Source organism: Ischnura elegans, chromosome 2 (genome assembly GCF_921293095.1).
Source record: "Ischnura elegans chromosome 2, ioIscEleg1.1, whole genome shotgun sequence".
Classification (NCBI taxonomy): domain Eukaryota; kingdom Metazoa; phylum Arthropoda; class Insecta; order Odonata; family Coenagrionidae; genus Ischnura; species Ischnura elegans.
The window spans coordinates 104,430,669-104,445,513 of record NC_060247.1 but is presented as its reverse complement, the minus strand read 5'-3'; the positions used below and the strand labels follow the sequence as shown (position 1 = coordinate 104,445,513).

General features: G+C 40.9%; 1 protein-coding gene across 1 annotated transcript; it reads right to left on the bottom strand.

The window, feature by feature from the left end:
• Positions 1-2,902: 2,902 nt before the first annotated feature.
• On the bottom strand, positions 2,903-10,335 carry LOC124153228 (nuclear hormone receptor family member nhr-69-like). Its single transcript, XM_046526327.1, has 3 exons — positions 10,075-10,335; positions 3,965-4,317; positions 2,903-2,946 (listed from the first exon to the last, which is right to left on the bottom strand). The coding sequence occupies exons 1-3, from the start codon at positions 10,263-10,265 to the stop codon at positions 2,903-2,905; spliced, it is 588 nt and encodes a 195-aa protein (XP_046382283.1). The 5' UTR covers positions 10,266-10,335.
• Positions 10,336-14,845: the final 4,510 nt, after the last annotated feature.

Sequence of the window (14,845 nt, the reverse complement as noted above, 5' to 3'; positions counted from 1 at the left end):
GATTTTTTTGTGTTCCAGCAAATGTTTTTTTTTCCTGATGTACTAATGCTTAGATTTTAAATTTACTTTCTTGCCTCATCACACATCTTGTTAAACAAAGAGAGATGTTACCATAAAATGTAATAGAGTGTTCATTTGAAATCAAGAAAATTATGTTTTTGTGTTGATTTTGTGATTCAGCAAAACTGCGGTGTGTTATGTACTTTGTGTTATGTAGCCAATATCTTAAAAGAGCGACTTTTGAAGAGTCGGTTATCCCCAAACAGGAATTATCCTAAGGGGGACCTAATGTTCCTTGTTTTATGTAAAAAAATTGTACTACTCAAGCTCTGTATATTATACAAGGAATAAATTTCAATTTCATGGTACGATGTTTTGGAGAGGCGACTGACAGCTTAAGTCATTTGCGCCCTGGTGAAGGGTAGGAAAGGAATGGGTGGAGAGAAACCCGACATCAGCATAAGTTTGCTCTCAGCGAAGAACGCCATGGGGACCACGGTTTCACGTCCCATCCGAGGGACGGAGTGTTTTCATTGAAGTGCTCTTCATAAAGCACTCAATTGGGGATCGGTGAAGTCTCTTAAAATCTCCACCACCGCCCGGATTTGAACCCGGGCTCACAGGGCGGGTAGTTAAATAGTTTAAAGTATACCGGGACTAGCCGCGGTGATAACTTTGGCGGGAGTCAACCGCAATGCACAATCGTGCGAAAGATCCACAGAGAAAAAAATCATCCGCCTTGGCCGGGGGATCCGGGTTCGTATCCCGGTCAAGGCGGATGATTTTTTTCTCTGTGGATCTTTCGCACGAGAGTAGTTAAATCTCGAGCCATCGCACCAACCTGATCCCAGTGTGCTAATTGTCTTCATTGAGTATGCCTTGAAACGTTCCTAGCAAATTATCGACAAAAAAAGATAACGAAAAACTACTTGCAGATCACATACAGATCTCATAATTTAAAAAAAATGTCAATTTTTAGTGTAAGATCATCTTTTAAATTACAATACAATGTTTACTACCTGATTAGTACCAGTTATTGTATTCTAATCGTTATCCTGAGCAAATTAGAAAATTTTCACTGGTTGCAGTTATCGAAGAATAAAATTAGGACCAACATCGAAAAAATATATATAAATCTAAAATGAAATAATTAATTATGAGATGCTGGGAATTTATAAAGTACACTTTTTAATGAAAATCCTTTGAAATTTTAGAAATTTCCGGTCTCGTTTATATCTCTGTTTATACATTATCTTTTATAATTTCATTATTTCATCACTTACATCGTTAGATTCTCCAATTATCGATTCCAGGTATTCATGCTCCTCAAGCATTTCGAGTCCTGACTCAGTGGAAGACGTGGACGGCTGCCCTTCGAACTCATCCTCAGCAGAAGATTCCGGAGGTCCTACAAATTGTAGGAGGCAAACCTTTCAAAATTAACGAATTTGGACACCGAAGGTCATTGGAAATTTGATGGCAACCACTTATTGGATATTATGGAAATGAAAATAGGGAGGCCAAACTTGTCGCAAAGTTTGTTTTACAATATGCTTCACATGCGTCACATATTCAGTTTCAAATATCAAGGGTGGGTATTTTTTTAATCAAAAAAATCCTTTATCAAGGTTGAAAACCTCAAATTTTAATCTCAGTGATTTCTTTCCATCTTCAGGAGATTAGTTTATTCATAAATTTGTTTATAAAAAATAATTTTTATTCAGAGCAATTAAAAAATAATCAGGAAATTAATTTATTCACCTTGGGCATTTGCATCGTTGTCGAATGAATCTACTAACTACACGGCAAGGATATTTAATAAATATCAATTTATAGATGCGTTTCGCATGTACTCTATAGGATAATTTGCAAATAAACCATTTACATCCAAAATTAAATAATTAATTATGAAACGATGGGAATGAGTAGTTGACACTTTTCAATAAAAATCCTTTGGAATTTTAGAAATTACTCCCAAACGCTAGACAAAAGTTGAGTCATTGTAGAATCGGAGAATGTATCTGGAATTTTGGAACGTATGTTGTTCCCTCGGAGCAATTTTTAAGAAGAGTGATTTTCAATTTTTTTTTGTCCAACCAAGATTGAAAAGTGTAAATGCCAATTCACCTGAACATCTACACTTCCAACCTAGACAAAAATTGAAGTTTTAGAAACGGAGAGCATATCTGGGACTTAGGATTCCTGTTGTACCCTCATATTAATTCTAAGCAAGAGCGATATTCAACTTTTGTCCCTCCGAACAAGATTGAAAAGGCCAAAAGCCAACCCACCTCAGCACCCACCCTTCCACTTCAATCTTAGTGCTTGCAGGGCAGATATTATAGTGTGTTGGGTTGTTTTTCTTATTGTTTCCCTAAGTTACCTAAAATATGCGCTTGCCAGTTAGTAAATTTGGACGGTATTTCTTCCGGGTTTCCTTCCGCGTTTACCGATTTTTCTGGACAATATTAGGCCACAGAGTATATACTCTGTGATTAGGCCAACAAGGTCATATCAGTGGACCTGAAAAAACAACTGGAACGTTGGCGAAATATTGTCCAGAAAACTCGATATACATGGAGGAAACCTGATCGTCGGCCTGCCTACATTCAAAATCTTCGCGGGAGCCTACATGGAAGCAATTAGTAAAGGCGATTTGCCTAATGTTGGTACCGAGTACCGAGATTGGTACCAAGATGGGTAGAGAGTCAGGCTAGTGATCGAATGATCTCAGGTTAAAAACACCGGATGAAACCTTTGCAACAGATTTCTTTCAATCGAATTTTGCTAATGTTCCCATTTGAAATAATGGGAGTCGGTCAACTCCTCCTGTTCGCTGTTCATGGTGGATATCACATTAGTGTCGTAAGTTCAGAGTGCTTAGAGTTCATTTCAAATATCTTTACGACTGAGGGGAAGGCCCAAAGGTGGTGGACATGTGACTTCCTGAAAATCAACCAAAATGCGATATGTGGAGCCTAGACTCCGGGAAATTCAGTCACATTCAGACCTCCGCGGCGCTCGATTCGTAAGGCTCCTTTCACACACACCGATTTTGGACGGCCGGTAAAATATGGGTCGTCCACATTCCAATATGAAAAATTGGAGGGCAAGGGAACTTGACCACTGAACGACCATGCACCGGTACCAATAAAAAGTCGGTTAGAAGCCGGCGATTGTCACTGAGGATCACGGGAACCAAGCAAGTGATCGTTTCACCGATTTAATCCCGGCGTATATGCAAGCAGCGCTCCACCGATATAATATCGGCAGGTTTTTTTTAACGGCCGTCCAAAATCGGTTGGTGTGTGCAACATCCGTAAGTTAGCAGCGTTGCCAAGTGGGAAGAGGGTCTTTGAATCACCAATGAGAACCCAAGGGTGGTTCTTTGAAGGTTACAACCACCAAGGCCGGAACCCAGTGCTACAACTGATACCCCCGCGCTCCCGGGGAGGGGTGTGGAAGGGAAGGAAAAAGGATTGAAGAGCCGCCGCGATAAAAAGCCCGACGACGCCTCCGGGGAGAGGATAGGTTTGTAATACCCTCGCCGCTATGGGAGTGACCAGGGCCCACTAATAGCGAAACCATGATTTAATTTTTCGACAGAAAGGAAAAAATATCCTATGAGGTAGGAAATTTCTACGATTTTCCGTAAATTGAATCAGTCTTTGGTTCCTTTTCCCTGGCAAAGTCTTTTGATAAAACATGGCAACGCCTGTCTCTCCCTCTCCTCATCCCATACCCTTATTGCCGAGGGTCCCACCCCCTATCGCCACGTCGATCGAAACATTCCGAGCTTGCACGACTGGGCCAATCGCAGAGATATTTGAAAAGGATCATAGTATCCGAAATGCCGAAAGCCTGATTCGATTCCTTCGCTAGGATATTTTTTCTCCATGCTAAGGTTTTCCTGAGCTTTTGCCTACCGCGCAGCAAACCTCTTTACATTTACTCTGAGGTTTACCTGTGGATGTTTCGTTTCTTATGCCTGGTTCATCTGTCCCACCCAACATTTCCTCTCCCAAGTTCTCCTCTATGGTTTCCTCCACAATGGCCTGCATCATCCTTTGGTCGTCTTGTCCGACGGCGCTTGCCGCGTTCTGCGAGTGCAGGAGCCGTTCGTTCCTCTCCTCGGCAGCAGTGTCTTCCGGGACGAGACTCTCATGTAACATCGCGGCATCCATTGCGGCTATCGCCATCCTTAGCTGCATGACCTTCTTTGAGATCCTGGTTCTTCTGTACTGGGTAAGCCTGGAATATCGTGGAGAAATCTTCTTCGTGTTGAACTCTTCCCAGCAAGCCGCGACTTTCCTCAGCCTGTTCGGTCAAAGAAATAGAGATGATAAAAGAGGTGCTCCCAAGACCTACATAATAAGTGGTGCTCACTCAATGATTCAACCGAAATGCTGATCTGACTCAGGACAATAAAGTGAATGAAGAATACCATTACCGTAGGTATATAAATAGTTATTTATTTAATTACAGATATTATAGAGTTGAATGTACCACAAACAAAAGAGTTATTGTTTCGTTAACATAAAATACGATTCAACTATGATCCAGAATTTTTTACTTACAATTACAATTTTTGTCTAATTTTATATTTCTACCCTTAAGAATTAGTTGGTTTTTATTGTTGGTAGTACATCACGATATTGTATTTTTACTGATCTCGATTCGTAGGGGTCTTTGGATATTAGTAATCTCATCGGCAATCATCGATACACAAAAATTATCGTGTTTCGACAGTGAGTTTTCAATAACACCCATGTCTAGCTCCACAGATAGCTTCTAAAAGGACGGGAGATTTTTCCGTCCTTTCCCCCACCACTTTCGCTTTTTCCCCTCAATGTTTTCAACCATGATTCCACTGGTAAACAAATGTGGTGTTATCATCGTGATACATGGGGGTTGGGGCATTTCCTTTCCCCGAGCTACCTCAATCCGCAACCGTGGAAGGTTATTCGGGAATTCCACCGGGTCAGGTTCTCAGACTCCATCTCGGCCGACGTTCCGATGTACGAGTTGTCGATCTTCATCAGGGCAAGGAATACCCGAATAACCTTCTACGATTCGATACGCCGGGAAAGCCTGCGATCATTCCCAATCCGTAAGGTTTTTTATGGGGCGTTTAAGGCTTCACCTATATTTGAACCCGGGAATCTTCGGTCAATAAGAATAGATATTATTATAAGTAAAGGAACCAATAATCAAAAACAAATTACCATTTTATGTGAGCAGGGATGCCGACTCACAAAAAATATTGGGGGGCCCAAACCGGGGATCTTGCCCCGGGAAATTTTATAAGTAGCAAGTTTTTTAAGCATTTTAGAAGAGTCATATGATCAACATTAGAACTCGAAACTCGATATCTGGACACTCCGGGGAAAATCGACAGGCCTGAAACATTTTTTCCTCACGGCCATAACGAATTTTTTAGGGGGCTCGAGCCCCCTCAGGCCCCATGGAGTCGGGGCATCTGTATGTAAGCGCATTCAGGGATTTCTCGAGCAACGGAGATCCCCATTGTTTTGTCTACATTAAGCAAGTGCCTTTTAGGTCCCTGATGACTTTATCTGGGCACTCAGATCCCAAATATAACAAGTAATGATACAGCAAGTAGTAAATATGTTAATATCCCGTTTTTCTCTCTTTGGAATAAGAGTTGTCAAAATTGAGGGGAAAAATTGAAAGTGATGGTGAAAAGGGCGAAAAAAATTAACGTGCTCTAGACAGCTATCACTAGAGCTAAGCTAGTGTGATACTGAAAATTCACGCCAAAAACACGATAATTTTTGTGCATCGATAATTGGTGATAGGATAACTAATAGCCAAAGAGTACTATCGTCTTATCGAACACGGTAACTATATCACGATAAAAATATCGTGATATAGTTACCGTGTATATAATAATGTGTATACTATATAATACCGTGTATAATAAAAATATCGTGATATACGATACGATTTAAAATCGTCTCGAGATATATCCAATTATTTCAGATATTTTGTCGGGCGGTGATTTTTGATCGGATTATACATACATATCTAGGATGCCACCCGGCGTTGCTCCGGAAGGATATTACCCAGAGAAGTGGAAAACTTGGAACATGTACTTCGTGATGATATGGGATTTTTATGTCCTCTTTTTGAGCGAGTCAAAAGGTTTGCCTATCCCTCAGGATGTCCAACCGCAGAGGTTGTATGACGTGACGTAACCAACGGCAATGAGAAAACGACGCAATGGACGAGTTGGACGCAACAGAAAGTAGTACTAGGAGATTAGAGAGCATGAGATGCACTTACATTCTAACTTTGGTTGCAATCCATAAAGCCGTATGGAAAGACAGCGGACAGACAAACAGACATCCTCTTTTACGAGGGTCGTTCAATACATAATGCCCCTTATTTTTTTCTTAGAACATATTTATTGTAAAGAGTCAGAATTTGGTGGCAATATGCATCAACATGTCTAGTCAATGCCCTATTTTTCTACGTAGTACCCATTGCGTTCCAAAGCCTAGCGCCAACATTTCGGGGGAGCATGTATTCATTCCCTCGTGGTAAAAGCTCTTGTCTTGTAGGCGTTGCCATGACAAGCGTGGCTGATCATGGAGCTCTGTTTCTGCATCTCCCGAGGCTGTAACTTTCTTGACCCTTGGCCCAACTTCACTCCTACCAACTGTAGCGTCGCCATACACTGCACAAAAATGCTTATGGATGTTCACCACGGTTTATTTTTCTGTACACAAAATTAGGGTGGTTTCCTATTATTTTTTATTGCCTAAATCGAAAGATTATTACTCCTGGAGTGCATATTTCACGCTTTTAGATTTTTTAATGACGATATCTATTTTTCGCGATTAAACGAAAAGAGAAAATTTTCAAGATGGCGAAAACGCCCCGGCTAAGTATGAATGCTGGGAAAACTCCGTGTGACGTATTTCTGGTTCCCGCTGCCGCCCTGTGAGGTGACCTTGAGGCGAGGCTTGAGCGCTGATACGACTCAGGCTGCTAGCAGGTAGCTGGGTACCCTGCTAGCAGGTAGCTGGGTACCGTGCTAGCAGGTAGCGCTTGGCTTAAATAAGGATTATTATTCCCCTATCAAACGAAGGAAACTTTCCGAACTTACAATTAGGTATTTTTAATAGGTGATTATCAATAGAAGTTTCCCTGAGCTCTATGCCTCATGCATGCATTGGTAATCTCAGACGATGTAAAACTCCTATCTACTCGTATAGAAACTAGGTCCCTGTGACGTCACGTGGAGTGACATCGCATGGGCGCCAATCTGGCCTTTTTCAAATGAGGATAAAATTGACCATTGCCATTCGTCTAAACTGGGATTTCTTAAACCAAATAATTTTTATATTATGAATACACTAATGGTGGGTAAGGAATCGCGGTCAATGCCTTTCGTTTTCTTTGATGAATGAAACTACCCTTTTTAATACCAGAACGCTGCTTTTAACGTGATCTGCATGTAGATGCCATTTTGACGCAGTTCCACGGTTCTGCTACCTGCGAGAACGGTGTCAAACTTCATCAGCGCAGAGAACAAATATCAATTGTGAAACAGCGACAAGGACATTGATCTATGTATATCAATGGCATTTTTAAAAATGTGGGGCATTAATTATTGAACGACCCTCGTATATGCAGTCAAACCTCTATAAGTGGGAACTGGATAGGTGAGAAACCTCTGTGAAGGAGATTCATTGCCAGGTCCTGTCATTTTTACGCTTGAAAGCCTCTATATGTGAGTATATAGGAACTAAGGATCTTAGAGCTGTGAATCTAAGGAATAAGTGAGAGATTTTTTGGCCGACTTTGGGGATACGTGTGCACGCCGCCCGACTCAATGCGGAATAACTTAACCCTATGCCGCACTCAAACTTTAGATTTTAGAATACATTTTACTTAACATTGACTTGAGTGGAACACATTCTTAATGACTCTTATCAATTCCTAACATAACACTTTATTGCTGCATCTTCGAATTCGGTGAAACGAGACATGCCGTTGTACAGTCGTTTTCAAAAGCTAATAATCCATTTTTGATAGGAGAAATGAGATAAAAAAACATGTTAATAACAACACAAGAGACCCTCAAAAGGCATTGACAGATTTCTTTAAATAAACAATGCAAATACTTTAAATTTTATAGATAATTACATACATAATCAGTGTATAATTGAGGATCCTGTGCACTATCCCCTCCCCTCTTCCTTAGTTGTAACCTCTATATGTGAGAGAGGGGTCTTTCAGGAACTATTATGAGTGAGAATCTGGGTAAGTGAGAAATCTCTGTAAGCGAGAAAAAAATGCCGGTCCCTTGAATTCTCACTCATACGCTACGCTGCGCTGGGTTTGGTAACTGCTTAGCAGTTATTTTCTCGATATTCAGCCGTTGTTGGAAATCGACGTTGAGGCATTTTTGTTGAGTATAGCGTTATTGAGTTAAGTGGCTATATTTTCTGTTTTATTGTATTGTGCGTGTAATTGCTGTTTTTGATCGTGGGTATTTGAAGTGTGGATTGTCTGTGTAGTTCCATAAGGGAGTCAGTAGAGTGTTTTGGGTTCTGTCGAGTGAATGTTGGAATGATTTGGCCATGTCATTGAGGCATTGTGTCATTGTTTTTATTTTTAAGTTTTCATGAATGTATGTGTTTCGGACGAACCAGGGGGCTCCCGTGATTGTCCTTAGTGTTTTACTTTGTATGACTGTGAGTTTGTGTGTGTTTTTGCTATGGATCCCCATGCCGGGTAGCCATATGTAAGTATTGGCCGTATCATGGCCGTATATAATATTTTCTTTGTGTGTAGCCCCAGATGGGTGCTTTTCAGGAGGGGAAAAAATGACTGCAGTCGCACTTTTTGCCTTTTACGCCGCTGCTGTCGCATTGGCGCTCCATGTGAGTTTATCATCCAGTATTACGCCCAGGAACTTGGATGTTTATTCTCACTCATCAAGGTTTGTTTGACTGTGTATTTATGACGTTTTATCGCAATATTAATCGTGTGATTTTTATTTTGCGCGGTGTTTTGATTTTTGCGATCGGGCGATTTTAATCGGACAACCCGGTATTGCCCAATATAATACCTGATATCCTATTACCGAATCATTTTAACATCGTTAAGATATTTCGATATATCGCTACACGAAGTGAAACACGAGGTGTAGGTGGTAGTGATGAGCGGAACTGTGATATTCCAATCAATTCGTTACCAGTGACTGGTACTCATCAGTAACGGTGATTCTTAACTGTGATTGCGATCACCTAGGAGAATCACTCATAAAAGTCAGCCGTGATTTGTGGAATTAATTTTAGGTATACCGGTACTTGTCACGGTGAAAACTTTCACGGGTGTCACCGGCAATGCACAAATTGTACGAAAAACCCGCAGAGAAAAAATCGTTCGCCTTGACTAGACGGTCAAGACGAATGATTTTTATCAATGTGGATTTTTCCCACAATACGTGATTTGTGGCGCTGTTATTCCTGCTATTTTTTCCAATTCCTATGAATGAGCTCTCCGCAAATGGAACGAATAAATTGAAAATTGGAAAATTAGGCAATTTTTTTTACGGAATAGTCCTGATTTTGAGTTTATATTACGACAATTGGTTAAATTTGATATGGTAAAGGAATTGATAAGTGGCAATCATTAAAATCCCGTCGGCATTTTTTAGCATATTTTCAAATTCAAACCGTTAGCTGCATATTTCGTAAAGGATGTATTATTCATCACAAAAGATTAATAAGACATCATATATATCATACTGTTGGTACTTGGTAGCAGTGTTAGCAGCTAAAGCTATCTTTACCGTAGTCACAGTCGCAGTGATTTCGAGTATTTAGTGATTTAGTCACCGGTAGTGATCGGCTACTTCTCCTCAATCACAGGCAGCGATATATCACTCATCACCTGGTAGCAACCTGAGCTATCTTCACCAAATCCAGTGATCCAGTCACAGTGATTTCGAGCATTAAGTCACCGACAGTGACTGCTACTTTTCAGTAACGGTGATTCAATCACATATATCGCTCATCACTAATAGGTGAGTCTTACCTGCATGCCTGGCACCGTCTCCGATTTTCGGCTATATTGCAGGAATTCCGGAATCTGCACACGTACACTTTGTCGGGACGAATAGATCTCCAGCCGAAGAGATTGCACGACGGGCATACTTTTGGATTGCATTTGCGAGGAAAACAACGTTGTGTGCAAACCCCGCACTTGGAACCTCTGGGACGCACCATATTTCCTCTGCTTTACAGATTTTCGATCCTTGTTCTCCGTCACCAGTGCCGCTTCTTCTTCCCTGCTGTGTAAAGATAATGAGAGGCAGTAATCAGTCATGAATGTCTGCATCTATAGCAGCATGTCTGTCTGTTATGAATGTGTGAAATTAACTGCAGCATGAATGTCTGCTGAATGAATAAAGTCCGAAGATTCAAACCTGATGGAGTCAAATTTTTCCTAATGCGATATGTAAATATTTGAAATTTTTCATGGCAGTAAAATTTATTACGGCCTATATTTCAATGTTACTGCACCGTAATTCTTCGTTAAAACTTTCGCGGGTGCTCGTCATGTTGAATAAAAACTTTTGGGCTATGTCGTCGCGTCAATTCTTGGGTGGCCCCAACGTTTCCCGACCGATGCTGGTCGCTTTCTCAAGGGATTCTGAAGAGTCGGGAATTTCAATTCTTATATATAGGTATCTTTGTCAGATAGTGAGGGGAGGGGAGCGGGAGGTTGGAGGAGTGGGTTTTTGATTGTTTTCTCTCACTACGGGTTGCCAAGTACGGATAATTTTAATGCCGGTGTCCCGGTTGAAATTGTTCTTTTCTTCTTTAGATATTTCAATGGCTTCTCTGACGAGTCTCTGTTAAACACCTTTTACTTTGGTAACAATTTTGGCTTCCTTGAGGTTGATTGTGTGGACAAGCGCTGCGTGTTCGGCTACCGCGGACTTTGTTGACTGCCCCAGGCGAATCGCTCTCTCGTCCTCCTCTAGGCGTGTTTTGACTGATCTGCCTGTTTCGCCGATGTAGTTCTTCCCACAGGTCTATCATGGAATTAGGTAGACCCCTTCCACTTGTAGAGGAGTTCTATCCTTGACGGATTTAATAGATGTTTTATCTGTATTTGAGGCGAGAAGATTGTCCTTATCTGGAATTTTCGTAGGATATTTACTATTTTGTCAGTCGTCCCCTTAACTCATGGCAGGAAGGCTTTCTTCTGGTCGCTGAGGTCATTTGTGGATGAGTTCGCAGCTTCTACGGTGTTTTTTTATCTCGTTCTTATTGATGACTTTATTAAATGAGCGAGAGATAACTCTGTCTTCGAATCCATTTCCCCGTAGAATGGCATCTAGCTTCCGCCTCTCTTCGGCAAAGTTGTTCTGGTCACTTATCGTGTAGGAGCGGTGAATCAAGGTGTTGACCACTCCATTTATTTGGGCTGGTTGATGTTGAGATAAAGCGTGCAGGTACCGATTTGTTGCTGTGGGTTTTCGATACACTGCATGCCCAAATTCCCAACCCAAGGCAGCGGGTTATGCGACAATCCCCTATGTGACAGGCACCAGTGAAAAAATCGCGAGACTCCTCAGAAAATTCAACGTTACAACACGCTTCAACTGTGTTAAGAAGACTGGAGAACTTCTTCCGACTCCTAAGGACCGTATCTCACCTCACGCCTACGAAGGAGTTTATGAAATTGAATGCAGTTCCGGTATGTCATACATCGGAAAGACCGGGAGAGCTGTGAAGTGCCGCATTCAAGAACATAGAAGAGCGGTGAAAAATAAACAATTCCATCTGTCGGCTGTGGCTGAGCACACTCTGAGTGAACCTGAACACGACATCAACTGGGAAAAAACAAAATTTATCGCCAGAGAATCCCGATATTTTCCGAGGATCATCCGAGAGGCGATTGAAATATCTAAACATCCTCATAATTTAAATCGAGAGGATAGCTACCAACTCCACAGTACATGGAAGAGACCCTTCGCCCCATACCCCTACGCTATTGGCCGCAAGGCGACCAATCAGAGCGAACCTACACCACTGGGCTGCCTCTATAACGGCGGCCAAAACACGGCATAATCACTTCGACCTGAAGACGCCTGCTGGAATGCAGGAGAAACTGTTGTCACCAACGCAACCACGACGCGGTGAAACCCGGACAGTGCAGCCTACATTACCAGCGCACCGCGGAAGCCTTCGCACCAACTTCATTTCACATTTCTCTTTACGGGGTCTAACCCTACCTCTATAAGTTATCCAGGGGAATGCCCAATTTTTTTGTTGGTCAAAGATTTCTCCTCTTTTTAACCCCGTCCAAATATCGGTCGAAATATTTTGGTACCCTTCAGTTTCTCCTCTTCTGTCGATGTGAACACATGCCCATCACTAATTGAGCAGTCCTATTTTGGCTACAGTTTTTGTGATTTACAGTGATCTCCCAAAGACGTTATAGTGTTGTGATAACTGAAAAAATTGCGAGTTATTAGTTCCTGACAACCACAGAAATAAGGATTAATGAGCAGGTATACTATGTTTCATTTATTACCGTTTCTAGTTTCCCTTTTTTTAAATTGGCCTGAGACGAGGCACCGCACTAATTTTTCATATTTTCCCTTCTATTTGATATTTAAACTTTGTAGAAAGAAGACTGTTGTGTAGCTTTTTACAAACCTCTGTTTTTATTATTGACTGCAATAAATGTCATGGACATTTACGCGGCGAGAACTGCACGAAAAAATGCTGGAGAAAAAAGAGAAAACCATAGTTGCTCGAAAAAGGAATTTGAATGCATATCTAGTGGGTTGTTTCAGATTACACAGAGATGAGGAGGCAAAACTTGAGCTTATTAATTTTTTGAACATGAGTTTTTTTATTTCGACGATAGAAGATGGCGAGCTAGTTCGCGATCAATCTCTCTTTTTGGAGAGGAATGGCACCTGGTTGAACAAAATTGTTGATTTCCCTGATGTATTTCGCAACCTTCCAAGCACCTCAGGTTCGTATTTTCCTGGAATTCTAATGGTGACATGGGGTCCCCAGGGATATTGTTCTAGTAGTCTTATTTTTTAACAGGTACTTCCGATTTAAAAAGGGGTAGGCCACTTTTTACTACGCGCTCCAAAATTAGGAAAACGAAGTTGCTTGAAGTCAATTAATTTTCAGGAGTACAAGAAAAGTTAATCTTTCAATTTTGATATCTCTGTCTTGCGGATTTTTGATTGATCCAGTAAAATTCAATAATTTCTGCTTGGATACAGCGGAAAATTTTGTGAGACATTATGGATGGTTATACATGCCACCCACGGAGCACAAAGTATTAATACATGGTGCAGATGCCATCGAGTCGGCTCTTCTTCCTATTGGGAGGCCCAGGAATCTCGCAATAAAGATATTAGAAAATATCGCGAGCATCACGCGAGAAAAATATCTCGAATTCATACGAATGAGGATATTTTCGGAGATTTATCCTAACATCGGACCCTTTTATTAGCACATTAGGAACTCACTGAACAAATGCCGGGGCCTTAAAGATCTTCCGCAGGAGATTCGTGATCTCTTGGTGTTGCAAGAGTCTCAAAATTCTGCGAGCGAATGCGAAGAGGAGGATGGGTGGGATTCTGAAGAATCTGATGATGCATAGTCATAATACATAATTGTAAGCTATAAGGCATTAACCATGCTTATATGAGAAAAAAGAGTCACTTAAATACTATTTTGACACTTATTTAATAATTACTTTTAGTCCATACCTAATTATCATTTATTTTCATATTTTATCATGATTTGCGTTTGTCTATGCATTCAGCATTACAATTAGCCAGTTAATAAGTTAAATTTCCTCTATATCGCCTAAAATAATGTTTTTTTCGTAAAAACATAACTGCAGAAATGAAAATAGCATGCCAAAATACATAAAGAGAACAATTTTCAAAGACATCCAACGAAAATCTCATTTTTGACCAACTTTTTCGCGATCCGGACCACTGTGCGTCGTCTGCAAGACTGAAACGTAGGTCTCAATGATGTTATAATGGCAGAAAATTGGATGCATTTATTATTTGAAAATGTCTGCTAAGAATAAATGTTAAATTTTTCTCTTCCTCCTCTATATACACAATTAAATTTAAGGTTACGCTATAAGAAAAAGGTCTCTTCCTGTGTTATCTCATGATGCCAAATTCTCATTGAATAATACTAAAATAAACATTTTTTGGCTAAATTTCCTCGTATTTTTTCCCTATTTCACACCAAAGTTTCTCGCGACTGAGCTTTAAGCCACCGAGTGGGTTGCAAATGCTGGGTCAACCTCCAGATATAGAGGTGAGCTGCTTATATAAGCGAGCTTACTTGCCGACTAAGCAACCATTGGCGCAAAAAGCGGCGGAATTCTGAGGCAATATGGACCTATCCCTGGGTAAGATAGGCCGTATACATTAAGTGAAGATGGCGACTTGGCGACGGGAGGCCGCCAACAATTATGCCTCCTATCATCCGGGGGAGAGCCTATGGAATATAGCCTATAGAATGGTGAGGATCCATTTCAAGGAACGGAGTACAAGATGCAATAACATAAGGGACAAGTATGAAAGTATTATAATCAAAAACGAAGACAAAGTCGATAGATGGAAAGAATAACTGGAGGAGTTATACAACGGAAGCAAACTCAGCTCATAAATTATCGAAGAGGAGAGTGAAGAAGAAAAGGGTGAACTGTGAGCGAGAATCTTATGATCAGAATTTCATGCTGCAATTAGAGACCTGAGAAATAATAAGGCCACATCAATAGATGATATTCCATCAGAGCT